Below are 12,524 nucleotides of genomic sequence, written 5' to 3' on the forward strand. Positions count from 1 at the left end.
GTCGCTACAAGCCCTGTTAAAACTTTTGTTCTTTTTCTCTTTAAGACAGGCAAACGAAAACAAGCTGAAGCAGTTTTCATCAGTATACACTTCAGTTTGGAGCCAAAAAGTCACTTTGAACTCAAACCCATGTTTTGGTTCCAATGTTTTTTGGAGGAGAAAAACTATTAGTCAAAATCAACATTTTTCCATGTAATCAACGTTAACTGACCTGTTCTCTTTTTTTTAACCCTTTTGGCAAAGGAGAGAAACAGCTGTTTGCCCAATTCTTGCCCTGGATGGGCAACCACCGGGTTGGGGTGCCCCGGCCACCACTGGCCCCCGTGACAGCCGTCCTCTTCTCTTCCAGGTGCTCCTTTTCAAAGGTCTCAGCATCCCCATGCTACCTCCTGCCGGCACTTCCACCTGGGTCCCCAGCCTCAGCTCTCCGCCGACTTCACCCTGCCTCACGCGGTGCAGCCCCAGCCGGGGCTGACCCCCCACATGGCCCCCGCGCACCAGCACAGCGGTCCCCTGCACCAGCCCCTGGCGCCGGTGCCAGCCCTGCCCTTCCAGGACGTGGCCGGACCCTCCTTCCTACCTCAGGCGCTTCACCAGCAATACCTCCTCCAGCAGCAGCTCCTCGAGGCACAGCACCGCCGGCTCATGCCCCATCCCAGGTAAAGGGGGGCTTGCTCTTCCTGAAGGATGCTGAGAAGCTACATCAGCCTCACTTCAGCAAAGTGGCTTCTGCAAAGCCCCGGCAGAACGTGCTAGTAATGTTGGGTTTTCTTCACAAGTTCATCTGTGTACCCTTCAAATGCATCCACCAGAAGGGAAGCTGCAGGACAGGTTGTACCTGCAGGTGTACCTTTCCCATGGGGATCCATACAGTGCTCATCTAGTATGTCCCAAGGTCACCTATTATTGTCACTCGTAGGAGAATCATGGTGGTAACACCTTGGTGTTGCAGTGAACCTGTCCTGCACGGCAGAGAGAGTGATAGACTGCGTGCACGAGCTACCTCCTCGTAGCTGGTGTCTCAAAACCATGTAAGAGATTGTCCCCACCTGTCCCATCAGGTTTTGCACATGAAGAGCTTGCTCCTCTGGGTCTACGTAGGCTTCCGAGGTCAATGAGGGAATGATGCCGTTGACCTGCAGCACATTCAGTCACGGAAAGCCGCCTAAATTCAGACCGGGCTGACGACTGCAGAGAGAATTACTGTAATTCAGCAGAGGTGGAAATGGAAGCTTGGCCTTGTCCTGACCGTGTTTCTTGAGAGAGGGGTTTAGATAGCACGTAGGAGAGAAGTGCTTTTTCTGGAAACATATGGAAGCTATTTGTGGGTTGTACCCACGGATCAAGAAACAGAGGATGAGTCTTTGCGATAATGCTTCATTTGGAAAGAATGCTACAGACAGAAAACACTTTCTTTCCGTACCCTTTCTGTCTGAAAATTGTGTGTTCTTCTCATCGTTGTTTTGTTTTGCATAAGCTGGATTTTAAGTGGATTTAATGATTAGTTAATAATTGGGTAGCAAATATGTGCGAGGCTGAGGCACCAATGATACAAGTGTTTATCTCTTAGTCATAAGCTGAATCCAAATAAAAGCACGGAGCACAATTCCACGCAGAAGCTGCTTTGGTAAATGCTGTCAGTGTTCCATTTGCAAGTGGGTTGTGGTGTGGAAAAGAGCAGGAACCCCATGCCCGGTCCCACAGCCTGTTTCTGAAAGCACAGCTGCATCAGGGGAGGGTGTCAGAAACCTTACAGATGTGGGGCATGAGGTCCCAGTAATGGGATTCTGGGTCGTGCCTTTAAAAACGAAGCCTCTGAGCTGTAGCTGCATGAAAAATTCTTTATCTAGCAGTTCCCTGCTCCATTTGCTCTAGTGTTTTCCCGTAGATTTACTTTGCGTTGGCTCCACTGGTAAGCAGGGACTCGGCAGGGAGCGAGGGGTATGAGTCTGTCTGTAATGCAAATCCTGCGTGTGCATCCACCTTACCTCTCTCCAAATGTGGACACCGACCAAGCAGCACATGCTCTTCCCCTGAGTAGTTCAAATAAGCAATAATCACGAGAAGAGATTCAAATCCCTAGAAAAAACTTGCTATATCTTCTCCCACTTTCCTTTCCCTGCCTGCAAAGGCAGCAGAGCTGGGGAAGAAGGAGCTGGATCCCAGCCTGGCTTGTCCATCATCCAGAGACATGTTGGCAAAGGCCAGCAAGAATAAATTCTGCTTTCAGTTACTCCTGAGTAATCCTATTACGAATGAGGTTCCTCGGGAGTTTATGGACTGCATGGGGAGGCGAGACAACCTGCAGCTTCTTTATGATGATGGATAAGGGCTGAAGCAGGGATAAGTTTTATCTTGTGTGTTGTTTATGGGGCTGACAGTGGAGAAAAAGAAAATAGTGCAAATGGCACAAAACTGCTAAGGAAGAAGTTGTTTGGTTTCCTCTTTTTCTCTCCATGTTGCCACCAAATAGCATCTCTTGTAAACTGAGTGTATGTGGATGCCGTAGGGGGTGAGAGCGGCGGTCTGCATTATGTCCGTGGTGACCATGAGTAAATGACATAGGTCTGGGGTCCCCTTCCCATCACCCCTGACACCTGCCTGGACTCTTTTCTCTTGGACGCGTATTCACAAGCCCAACAGTTTGAGTTATCCCCCAATTTATTGACATGGGCTCGGAGCAGGAGCCGTACGTAGGCAGTGCCGGCTGCATGGCTAACTCTCTTGCTGGTCTTCTCCTCCTCACAGGCGGGCTCAAGAGCGCATGTCTGTTCAGCCTCACCGTCTACACCCCAGCTTTGACTTCAGCCACCAACTGCAAACTCCACAACCCATGGGGCCCCAGCCCAGGTATTTAGCCGAAGGCACGGACTGGTAAGTCTTCCATATTTCACTTGCACGTTGAATGAGGTGTTTAAAAAGTCCTGGGGAGGCTGCAAGGGTTGTTGGTTGTCATCATGGATCAATGCTTTCATGAAAGGTAACGGTGCAGCTCAACAGATAAAATGTGGAGAGTGTGCAATGGGAAAACTCATTTCTGGGAGGGCCATGAGTGCATGCTAAAGCCTTTATGCATGTATATGATAACATCGAGGCATCGATATTGCCCATAACTCTCCATCCACGGATGTAGAGTGCAGCCAAGCATTAATCTTCTTCCAGGGGCTTTTCCTGCTGCAGGGCACAGCCAGGGTCTTTTTCCTGTAGACCAACGTCTCTGCCTGAACTAGATCTTCTGCTGTCCACCAGGCACTCAAAAAACAGTGGCCACAACTTTTTTTTGTGGTCTAAATCAGGGAGCACGGTGCTGCCCTGCCCCGCAGGATGGTGTGAATGAATTAATGGTTGTTAATCATTCTCCCTCTGTAGTGTTCGATACCCTGGAAAAGCCAAGCAGGGAATTGATGGTTTTGTTTTCAGAGCAGGTTTTGAGCTCTTGCACAGTTAATAAGATATGGGGCCCTACTTGGAAGAATAAGAAAATAAAAACATACTTCTGAGTAGCTGATGTTAGCTGAGCAAAGTCCATTCTGTGCGCTGAATGGAAAAAAATAGCATGTGAACATGTAATTAGAAACAATCACAATGTATATGCACAAGGGGACTGAAATAAAATGTTACAGGAAATCTTAATTATGGCATTTCCTAACATCTCAGCACTTTGCTCTGCAAATGGAGAGTCCTTTCAACACAGGGAGGGGTGTTTTCCCCTCTGGGGTAATAATATACAACCTAAAACACGGCTAGATCCTTCTACCATTCTCTTCTCAGGTGTTCCCATTACTGGCCCCACTGTGAGCTGAATTTGGCCAGAATGACATTGTTCAGATTAGTTTGCAAAGCGGTTCACGTACCATCTGGATAGAGCCATTCTTTCTGCCTCTCTTTCGGCACAGAGTGTTTAATTATAATCATTAGAAGGATCGGATAAAGCATCACTTTATGTTCCCCTCCTCCTCCCTCCTTTTCCCCCTGGTGTTTCTCCATAGCCTTAAAAAACCTAAGGAGTGGGGATGACAGAAACCATATACCGTGTATGTATATATTTGGGTGACTCACTTCCCCTTGGGGCGCATGTACCGTTTTGCCCAGTGACAGATATAAAAACTTTCCTCTAATGCGTTACCACCGCATGAGCAGCAGCGACGCTTGCTCGGAGGCGGTGGGTAGTAGGCACTGTAGCGGGAAATAGGGATGAAGGAAGATCTGAAGGTGATCCGTCGTCTCGGACAGCCTGACCTCGTTTAAAATGTTCTGGTGAAGAAGAAATAAGCTCCCATTTGGTTCCTTAAATCATCTTCTGCATCCGCATTTAGTGACGGCCATCCAACCTGTTATCTGGGTCCTTACCTTTCACTTTTTGGTTGTTGGCAGCCTGCGTACCATAGACATCACAGCTCTTGAACCTCGCATCTGAGCATCAAGATGCTGTACAGTTGTCCATGTAGCACAGGCTAGAAGGTGACAGTTGGTTTTGGTTTTCTTCAGCTAACGTGCTCTGCTTATTCACCTGCAAACCCTGAGAAAACACCGTTCCATGCAGTATTCTGCTTTGGGCCCTTCTGTAGACCCACAGCATCGCTTCAGGAGCCTCAATATCTGATGTTAAGGATCTAGACGTGCCGGTGCAGAAACAGTTCAGCAGTGCTGTTACTGCAATTACTTGTGCAAGTTAATAATGGCCATTCATCTTTGAGAGATCTCTTCAGTCCTTGATCTCAAAGCACCCTTGGATTATCACATCTCTTTTGTAGACAGGGAACATGAGAAGGCAAAGAGGAAGTGGTCAAGGTCATGTATCAGGCCAGTGACAGGGCTGGGAATGGACCCAAAGGCTCCTGATTTCCACTTGAGTCTTCCATCCACCTGGGAACAGTCTTCAGCAATTGGATAAATCTCCAAAATTGTGACACGGGAACTGGAAATGCTCGGTCCTGCAGATCCTCACCCTGGTTGTGTTCCTGCCAGTCACTTGCTGTGTTTTATCCTCTGCCAGAGGAGGTGGCTAGCACAGGGCCAGCAAAGATAGTCCTCTCTTTGCTTCAGCTTGCTGCGGGAAGACTTATTGGGGAGTCCTAAAACACTGGAGCTGCTGCCTGGTACATAGGCTGTTCTGGGTAAAGGGTTTCTGCATTTACTGTCCCCTCACGTCCGTTATCTGCTGTTGGGCGAACGCGGTTTCACAGCCGCTGGAGAACACGGCTGGGTTGCTCCTAACAGGCCGTGGCACTCGCTGCCGCTGTCCTCCGTGGAGGGGAAGAGAAGTTCGAGGATGAAACGGGAAGCCACCCCTATGCTCTAATTAGCTTAGCTTTGCCAAATGTGAAGACAATGGTTATTAGAGCGCCGGCTTTTGTAATTACGATAAAGCGAATGATGTTCAAAGCACTTGTTTGCTGAGAGATTCCGGCTGGAGAGACAAGGGATCAGCTAATTGGATTATAGGTGGAGATGCTGCGTTAGGTCTCCTCCCATCCCCTCCACGCAGCGTGGGCATGGGGTTGGCAGGTTGTCTCTGCACGCTTGGGCTGGGCAGAGCTGCGGCGTTTGCCAGGATTTTGGTCATGTCAGGTCCCGGGATTGAGCTGGGTTGTTTTTCTGGAGGGACAAAGTGCCCAAACTCACCAAGCTGAGCCCCAGCCTGAGTGAAGATCCCACTTTGCCCAGGCCAGGCTGCATGCAGGCGAGTGGGACCATTGGGGATGTCCTCCTTCATTGGCATTGGCCAGCTGGTCACGCGACACTGTTTCCTACAGCAGTCTCATCCAGGAATTTCTTAAAACCTTTATATTTTCTGCACAAACAGCAGTTGTGGGGCTCCCTGAAGCCAGGTGAGGTGCAGTCTCTCCTGTCTCCCTAGGTCCTCCTGTGGCCTGGGCTGGGAGACCTCCAAGGAGAGCACAGGCACGTCAAAAAGCCCCCGGACGGTGCCTAGCTGGCTGCTAACAACTACCCAGTTCATAGGTGTGTGCCCAAGACATTTAGCTGTGTTCCTGCAAAATATTCAAGGCAAAATGTAATTGTTTGCAGTGAAGGCAGCACAGGGAGGACCTGGTCTGGCCAGGTTGAGTTACTGAGCCTGGGGATCGATTGGAGCCACCAAAATGCTCTTGCTCTGAAATTAGCAGGCTTGACCCCAGCTAACACACAAATGCTAACTGGCATAAAAACAACCCCTCAATCCTTCATGCTGGCCTGGTGGGCGATTGCCCAAATTGGAGGAACCTCCCTTCCAAGCAGTAGCATCACCCCAGGTTGAGGCACCCACAGCAGCCCAGAGCCCACCAGTGGAAGTTACCCCACGAGCACGATTTGACTTGCTGTAGACCACGCAGTCAAAGCTGTATCTTCATCCTCATGCCCACAGGGACCTCAGTGTCGATGCGGGACTGACTCACACCCAGTTCCAGGTCCGGCCGGTCCCTCAGCCCTATCAGCATTACTTAGCTACACCTCGGATGCACCATTTCCCCAGAAGCACATCCTCGACACAGATGGTAAGTGAAATGCTTTTACCGAGAAATGTTTTATGCATTGTCTGCCAGAAGGCAGTCAAAATAAAGGCTGCTATCTTTCTATCACCTGTCTTCTGCAAATCCCACTTATCTCCGGCCGTGGGAGGGAGTGTCTGAAAGGATAATGTTGCATCATTGCACTCTGGATTAGAGAAAGGAAAGAAGAGCTCAGCTGCTCTGGAAAGATTCGGTCCATCGCATGCAACACCACGCTCACAAGCTGGTCTGCAAAACCTGGGCAGGACGTGAGAGACTCAGCAGTTATTACTAATAATATTATTAATACTGGAACAAATTATGGGCTCTCAGGGCTCCCTGCGTTGGCAGTAGATGACTCCCTTCCCCTGGCTCGGCCCCGAGGACCATCCCTCCTCACAGCATTGCTCTCTACGTCTATAAAGGTTTTGCATGACCTGTTGCACAGGTGGGGATGGTGTTTGACAAGAAGATGGGCTGACTGGGGTCATTGGCTGACCCTTCTCCTGGCAGGGTGCTGCATTTGGAGCTGAGCCATGCTGAGCACTGCTAATCCTTAAAGCATCCTCAGAAATCCCACAAGAGTGTTTTTTCCTCGTGCCCATAGTCAGAGCCTGACACCTGCGTGCTACAGCAAGGCTTAAAAAAATCAAAGCTTGGATGAAGAGAAATCCACCCATTTAAAAAAAAAAACAACTAAAATCTCTTTTTAAGCTAATCCATGTTGAGAGTTTGAAACTGCGATGCTATAGATGCAACAGGAATTATTATAACAGATAGTTTATTCAGAAGAAATGCATGTTTTTAGTTATCATTTATAGGAGATCTATTTAATAAAACCTCGTTTTTTGGTTATTAAAAGACTTCCATTGGGGAAGGTGTCGGTCTGCTCTTTCATTTTGAATTTTGAAAGCACTAAATTTACATCAGGGTACACGAGGGATTTCTATGTACAGGTGCCTTTATTTTTCTCCCTCACTTCTCGCAGGTTGTTCACGAAATCAGAAATTACCCTTATCCTCAGCTTCAGTTACTTGCTCTTCAGGGACTGAACCCAAGCAGGCACACGTCCGCTGTGCGGGAGAGCTATGAAGTACGTATCTCGGGGACTGGAATTATTATTAAATTTTTAAGTGCTAGGAATCTGTGCAAGCTCTGGCATAAACTTGCAAGACTCTTTCGTGGCATGGCGGTTGCATTGAGTCTTGCAGCAATTTTAGTAATAACTGGAAGGCGAAGGGGTTGAGCGGGTTTAGTAAAAGATGGTTTAGTCCAGGGTACCTGGGTCTGGCTTGGGTTGACTCTGGCTCACTTCATGTCTGTGAACAAAGTGCTCCAGTTCTGCAGGCTTTTGTTTCCCAGCCTGTCAAACAGAGCTCAAATTCCACCCTAATTTCTGAAATACTGGATATCCAGCTCTTTGCCTTGAGCCCTTAGTTACTAGCCCAAGAGCCAGGGCTCAGATTCGTCATTAAAGCATGGCTGATTTGGGTTTGATGGACATTTCCACCAAGGAAAAGGCAGGAGGGAGCCTTGGTCCCCAGCAGGTGGGGTGGGATGGTGGGACCTCCTGCCCCAGGAGCAATGCTGATGGTGCTTTGCTGCTGTTCCTGCGACGCAGGAGCTGCTGCAGCTGGAGGACAGGCTGGGCAGCGTGAGCCGGGGTGCCGTCCAGAACACCATCGAGAGGTTCACCTTCCCCCACAAGTACAAGAAGGTGAGCGCCCCAAAACCGCGGCACGGCTGCCAGCCCCTCGCAGTTGGCCAAGGGTTGTGGGCACGGAGCGGACAGAAGGAAGGACTTTGGTGGGTCGCAATCCTCAGGGTTGGCAAACCGGCGCTGTCAATATTCCCCAAAATGGGGGAGGAATGTAAAATCCAGAACTGGTGCTTTAATATCTTGTGGGGCTCCCGGGCTGAAGCGGTGGTGTAGCTCAGCTGGCTGTTTCTCACTTCTAGGCTAGGAAGCTGCGGGCCAAATTTTCAAAAGGGTCTCAACCTTCTCCCACCCAGCGGGTGCAATTTCCCCCCTGTCCGCACCTGGTAAGAAAGTGCACACACCAAGGGGGCTTCGTGCATGCCAACCCACCCCATTCTGCATGCAAGCGGCGCTGCCCGCGCGCCCTGCTGTGAGGGTGCTGGCTCCATGGCGTGGGGGACCTTGTCCTCCCCTCGTTTTGCAAGAGGTGTCTCCTCTCTTGGAGCTGATCTCCTGCCCATAAGGAAATGGGTGCCATGTTTTTGGGTCGTGCTAAATAGAAAATGGGAAAAGTGCTTGTTTGCGTAGTAATTTCACATGTTGGTCATTCCCGGCTGGGCAGTAACAAGTAGGGACATTACATTGCCCAAGTTGGAAGTGAGTCAACTCCTGCTGCGCTTATTTCTGACCGCATCTCCAGTAGATCCAGAAAAATGATATTAATAGGAATGGTTGGGGGGGGCGGGGAGAGAAGAGGGGAGAGGCTAAGCACTGCTCCATGGCGCAGCGTGGGGCTGGGCCAGTGGCCAAGCTGGCATGGGGCACAGTGGTTGCCCTTCCTGGCAGTGGTGGCCCCACGTGCTTTGGGGTCTCCAGGAGAAGCCTCCCGCAAAGGAGACTATGGGGCCATCCCCACTGCAAGGAGGATGGAGGAGGTGTGGGGGGGGCAGTGTTAGGGCAGCAGAGGACAGGCTGCTCCTTGGGGCACTACCACCAGCCCCACTGCCACCGGCCCGAGGAGGAGATGTGCTAACCAACAGCATGTTGGTGGCATCCTCCCCTCACTGGCTATTTTGGCTGGGCTGGCTGCCCCAAGCTGGAGGATCTGGCTGAGAGATGAAGCTGTTTTTATTTGCCTTCCCGCAACTACCCAGGCTTGGGAGAGCATCAGAAAGTCAAGTCGTAACCAAATTATGTCTTTAACCTTGCTGCAGAGAAGACCGCAGGAGGGCAAAGCTGAGCAAGAGGATGGAGAGGAGTCAGACACCGACGAGAAATGCACAATCTGTCTGTCCATGCTTGAAGACGGGGAAGACGTCAGGTATGACCCTTCCATCTGCTCCTCTGCCTCTCGATGCCATCTGAGTTGTGTTTACTGGGATTAATGCTGCCACACGCTGGTGGGGTTGTCCCTGTTCTTGTCCTGGCAAACTCACTTGGACTGTTGCAGGGTCTGGGAAACCAAATGCCGTTTAGACGGACATTGGTGTGGGCTGTAGGTAGGAAGAGCTCTGCAGCAGCAAGAGGGCCAAGATTTTATAGTATCTCCTGGGTTTGGATCACCTGCTTCAAGGCTGTGCCAGTGGGCCAAGTGGCAAGTATCAGAGAAGGATGGGTCCCAGGTCTCAGACAGCTATCTGGACCTCGGGGATGTCAATGACTGAGCTTAACAGATGAGACCAAAGTACAATAAAAGGGAGTGTGGGTGTGAAGTCCAGGGGAGTTTAGCTTGTGGCCAGGATGGAGCTGCTTTATTGTAGAATAAGTGAGATTACTCAGCCCGCACGGTCACAGGGAGATGTCCTGAGCCAACAACAAAGCCCCAGTTATCCCTCACAGACGTCCCCAGGCTCTTGGCTGGGTCAAACCTCTGCTTGTGACCGAGGATGGGGACAAGCAATTGGAAGGGGCTGAGCTACCTCGGCTGAAGGAGCTGCAGGTGGGAAGTGCAGCTGCACTACCTGGTCCTGCTCCTCACCCTTTAACTGCCTTAAACTATCAAGAAAAACTCTGATCCTCTTGCTGTGCGTCCTTGTGGTTCAGGGTCCCTCCGGCTTGCAAGGGTGAGTGAAGAGGTGACAAAGGTGATGTAGGTGAAAAGCAACCACATTCCCTGGGCACACCAGACACCCACATAGGAGCGGTGGGGACCCACCTGACTGCTAACGAGTCGCAATGATGAAGAACCAAGAGGCTCTGGAATATAACCTAATATTCCTGAAAGGTTAAAAAGCAGCAGCCAGGGCAATTAATAACTGGAACAGCCCAATTCAGGAGGGTGTGGGGTTTTCTAAAAGGCTTTTATCCAGGGACACCATCTCTGACCTACTGCCCTATGTGAGCTGGCGTGGCTGGGGGAGGGTGTAGGACCTAGGCAGCACTGGTGTCACTCCATCGGTGCTTCCCCGTGTTTCAAGCAGCCCCAGCTGCTGCTTTCTGGCTCTTCTTGGTCCCCTGGACCTCCTCCATCCTAACGGGGTGGTACTTCTCTCTCTGCAGGCGGTTGCCCTGTATGCATCTCTTCCACCAAGTGTGCGTGGACCAGTGGCTGGCCACCAGCAAGAAGTGCCCGATCTGCAGGGTGGACATTGAAACACAGCTCGGCTCGGACAGCTGAAAGGACTGGCTGGACACACCATTTTCCTTACCAGGTCGTATGGCCATAAACCCTTGCAGCAAAATTTTTGCCTTCTGAGCCATTTGATTGAGAGGAAAAGTCTGCAGGCACGTTAGTGAGGAGGAGGAGGAGGAGGAGGCGGTACAATATCTAGCGGTAGGAGATATTGCACATACGCAGGATACGGGCCCGGTGAAAGGGAGCTGGCATTCCCGGAGCTCAGAGACCCCGTGCTGCAGAAGATTTAGTGTTGAACATGAAGGAACTAGTTGTGGTAGTCTGGCCTGTCAATCCTGCATTTCATGAGGATTGTATATATACCTCTCGAATACGTAGAAACATGTTAGGGGTCCTTTAGCTATTTCTATGGATGGCAGCTGGAGCATGTTAGCTTAAGAAATGTTGTGTTTGATGCCCTACTCATCTTGTGGTGGACATGTTGCTGTTAACCTAATTTGCACCAAATATTTTTTCATAGATTCCTTATTTTGGTGCCTGATTAATATATTGCAGAGGGGGAATAAAGAGGTCAAATTTTCCCACCTTTGGGGGGGAAGAGGCGAAAAAGCAAAATCCTGTTTACAGTCAGAAGGGTTGCGCTCTTTGCCTCAGCCGCGTGTGCTTCCTTTCCTTGCGTTTACAGTGTGTTGCAAATTTAGAGAAGCTTAAAAAAATAAAAATTGGGAGTGAAATTAATGAAGCAATAGGGAGAAGCTTCGTTCCTGCTTATCTGCTGGTGCTGGACTTTTTCTGTAGGGGCACAATATTGGAGTAAATGCTGTTTCTTTGCTTTCTGTACCTTAACGATGTAGCTTGCCATATCGAAATCCAAGGAAGGGCTGTCTTCATGATTGCCGTTGTCCATGATGCTTTCTCCTGTGTGCTGTGAGGCCGGTTGGCTTTAGCAGCCACAGCCAGCACTGGTCCAAAATGGTGGTTACTGGAGTGGGTGCCTATAGCTGTGCTTTGGAGTATAATAACGCTGGAGAGGTGCTGAGAGATGTACGCTGCCGACCCCTCTCCCATGCAAAAGCATCTCTGATAACAGGGAGGGACAAAACTCGATGCTCACAGGGCACTGCTGAGGCCATGGGGGTTTCGGCGCGGGAGGGGAAGGCCGGTTGGAAGGCGGGGTTTGCCGCTTTCCGGAGGGGCTGGGTTGTAAGCCTGCCTTCAAGCACGGGCACCCGCACCGGCGTGCGTTTGTAGACACGTTGCAGGCTGTATCCGTACGGAGAACGGAGTGATTGTTCAAATGAAACCTAATTGCATTAACGCTCGAAACAGAATTAGGAGGTAGTCCCCGAAGGAGTGAGCTATTGTGGTCCAAGCTCCCCCTGAAAGAAAGACCTCAGCACACCAGCCGTAGGGATCGAGCTGAAAACCCTCCGGAGAACAGGCATTCACAACCAAAAACCCTTTTTTTCTTTTTTTTTTTTTTTTAAATACTTTTTTTTTGCATACTAGGGGAACAAAAGAAAGATGCCAAGGAGCAAGGGCAATTAGTCAGGAACATTCTATATTGAAAATGCTGATGTGGTGGGATGATTTCTGGCTCCCCTGAGCATCTGTTTCGCTGGAGTCAAGCGATGCTCTCCAAGTAGAAACAATCATAAATTACCGTCGGAGAGATCGTGGGATTCCCTTGAGCTATAACTGGAAAACACCAACCTCAGAGGTACCCCAGGGATTTTTTTTTCCCCCAATTGGAGAGGGG

At 50.1% G+C, this 12,524-nt stretch overlaps 1 protein-coding gene across 1 annotated transcript; it reads left to right on the forward strand.

The window, feature by feature from the left end:
* Window positions 1–349: 349 nt before the first annotated feature.
* On the forward strand, window positions 350–11,381 carry RNF165 (ring finger protein 165; the record flags this gene model as incomplete). The annotated part of the gene is made up of 7 exons (XM_009572498.1): window positions 350–659; window positions 2,749–2,874; window positions 6,368–6,497; window positions 7,480–7,584; window positions 8,113–8,208; window positions 9,405–9,511; window positions 10,690–11,381. Coding segments are annotated over 7 exons (992 nt in total), but the record flags the coding sequence as incomplete, so codon positions are not given.
* Between the last annotated feature and the right edge of the window lie 1,143 nt (window positions 11,382–12,524).

This window comes from Fulmarus glacialis, unplaced genomic scaffold (assembly GCF_000690835.1).
Source record: "Fulmarus glacialis isolate BGI_N327 unplaced genomic scaffold, ASM69083v1 scaffold15042, whole genome shotgun sequence".
In the NCBI taxonomy this organism is placed as follows: domain Eukaryota; kingdom Metazoa; phylum Chordata; class Aves; order Procellariiformes; family Procellariidae; genus Fulmarus; species Fulmarus glacialis.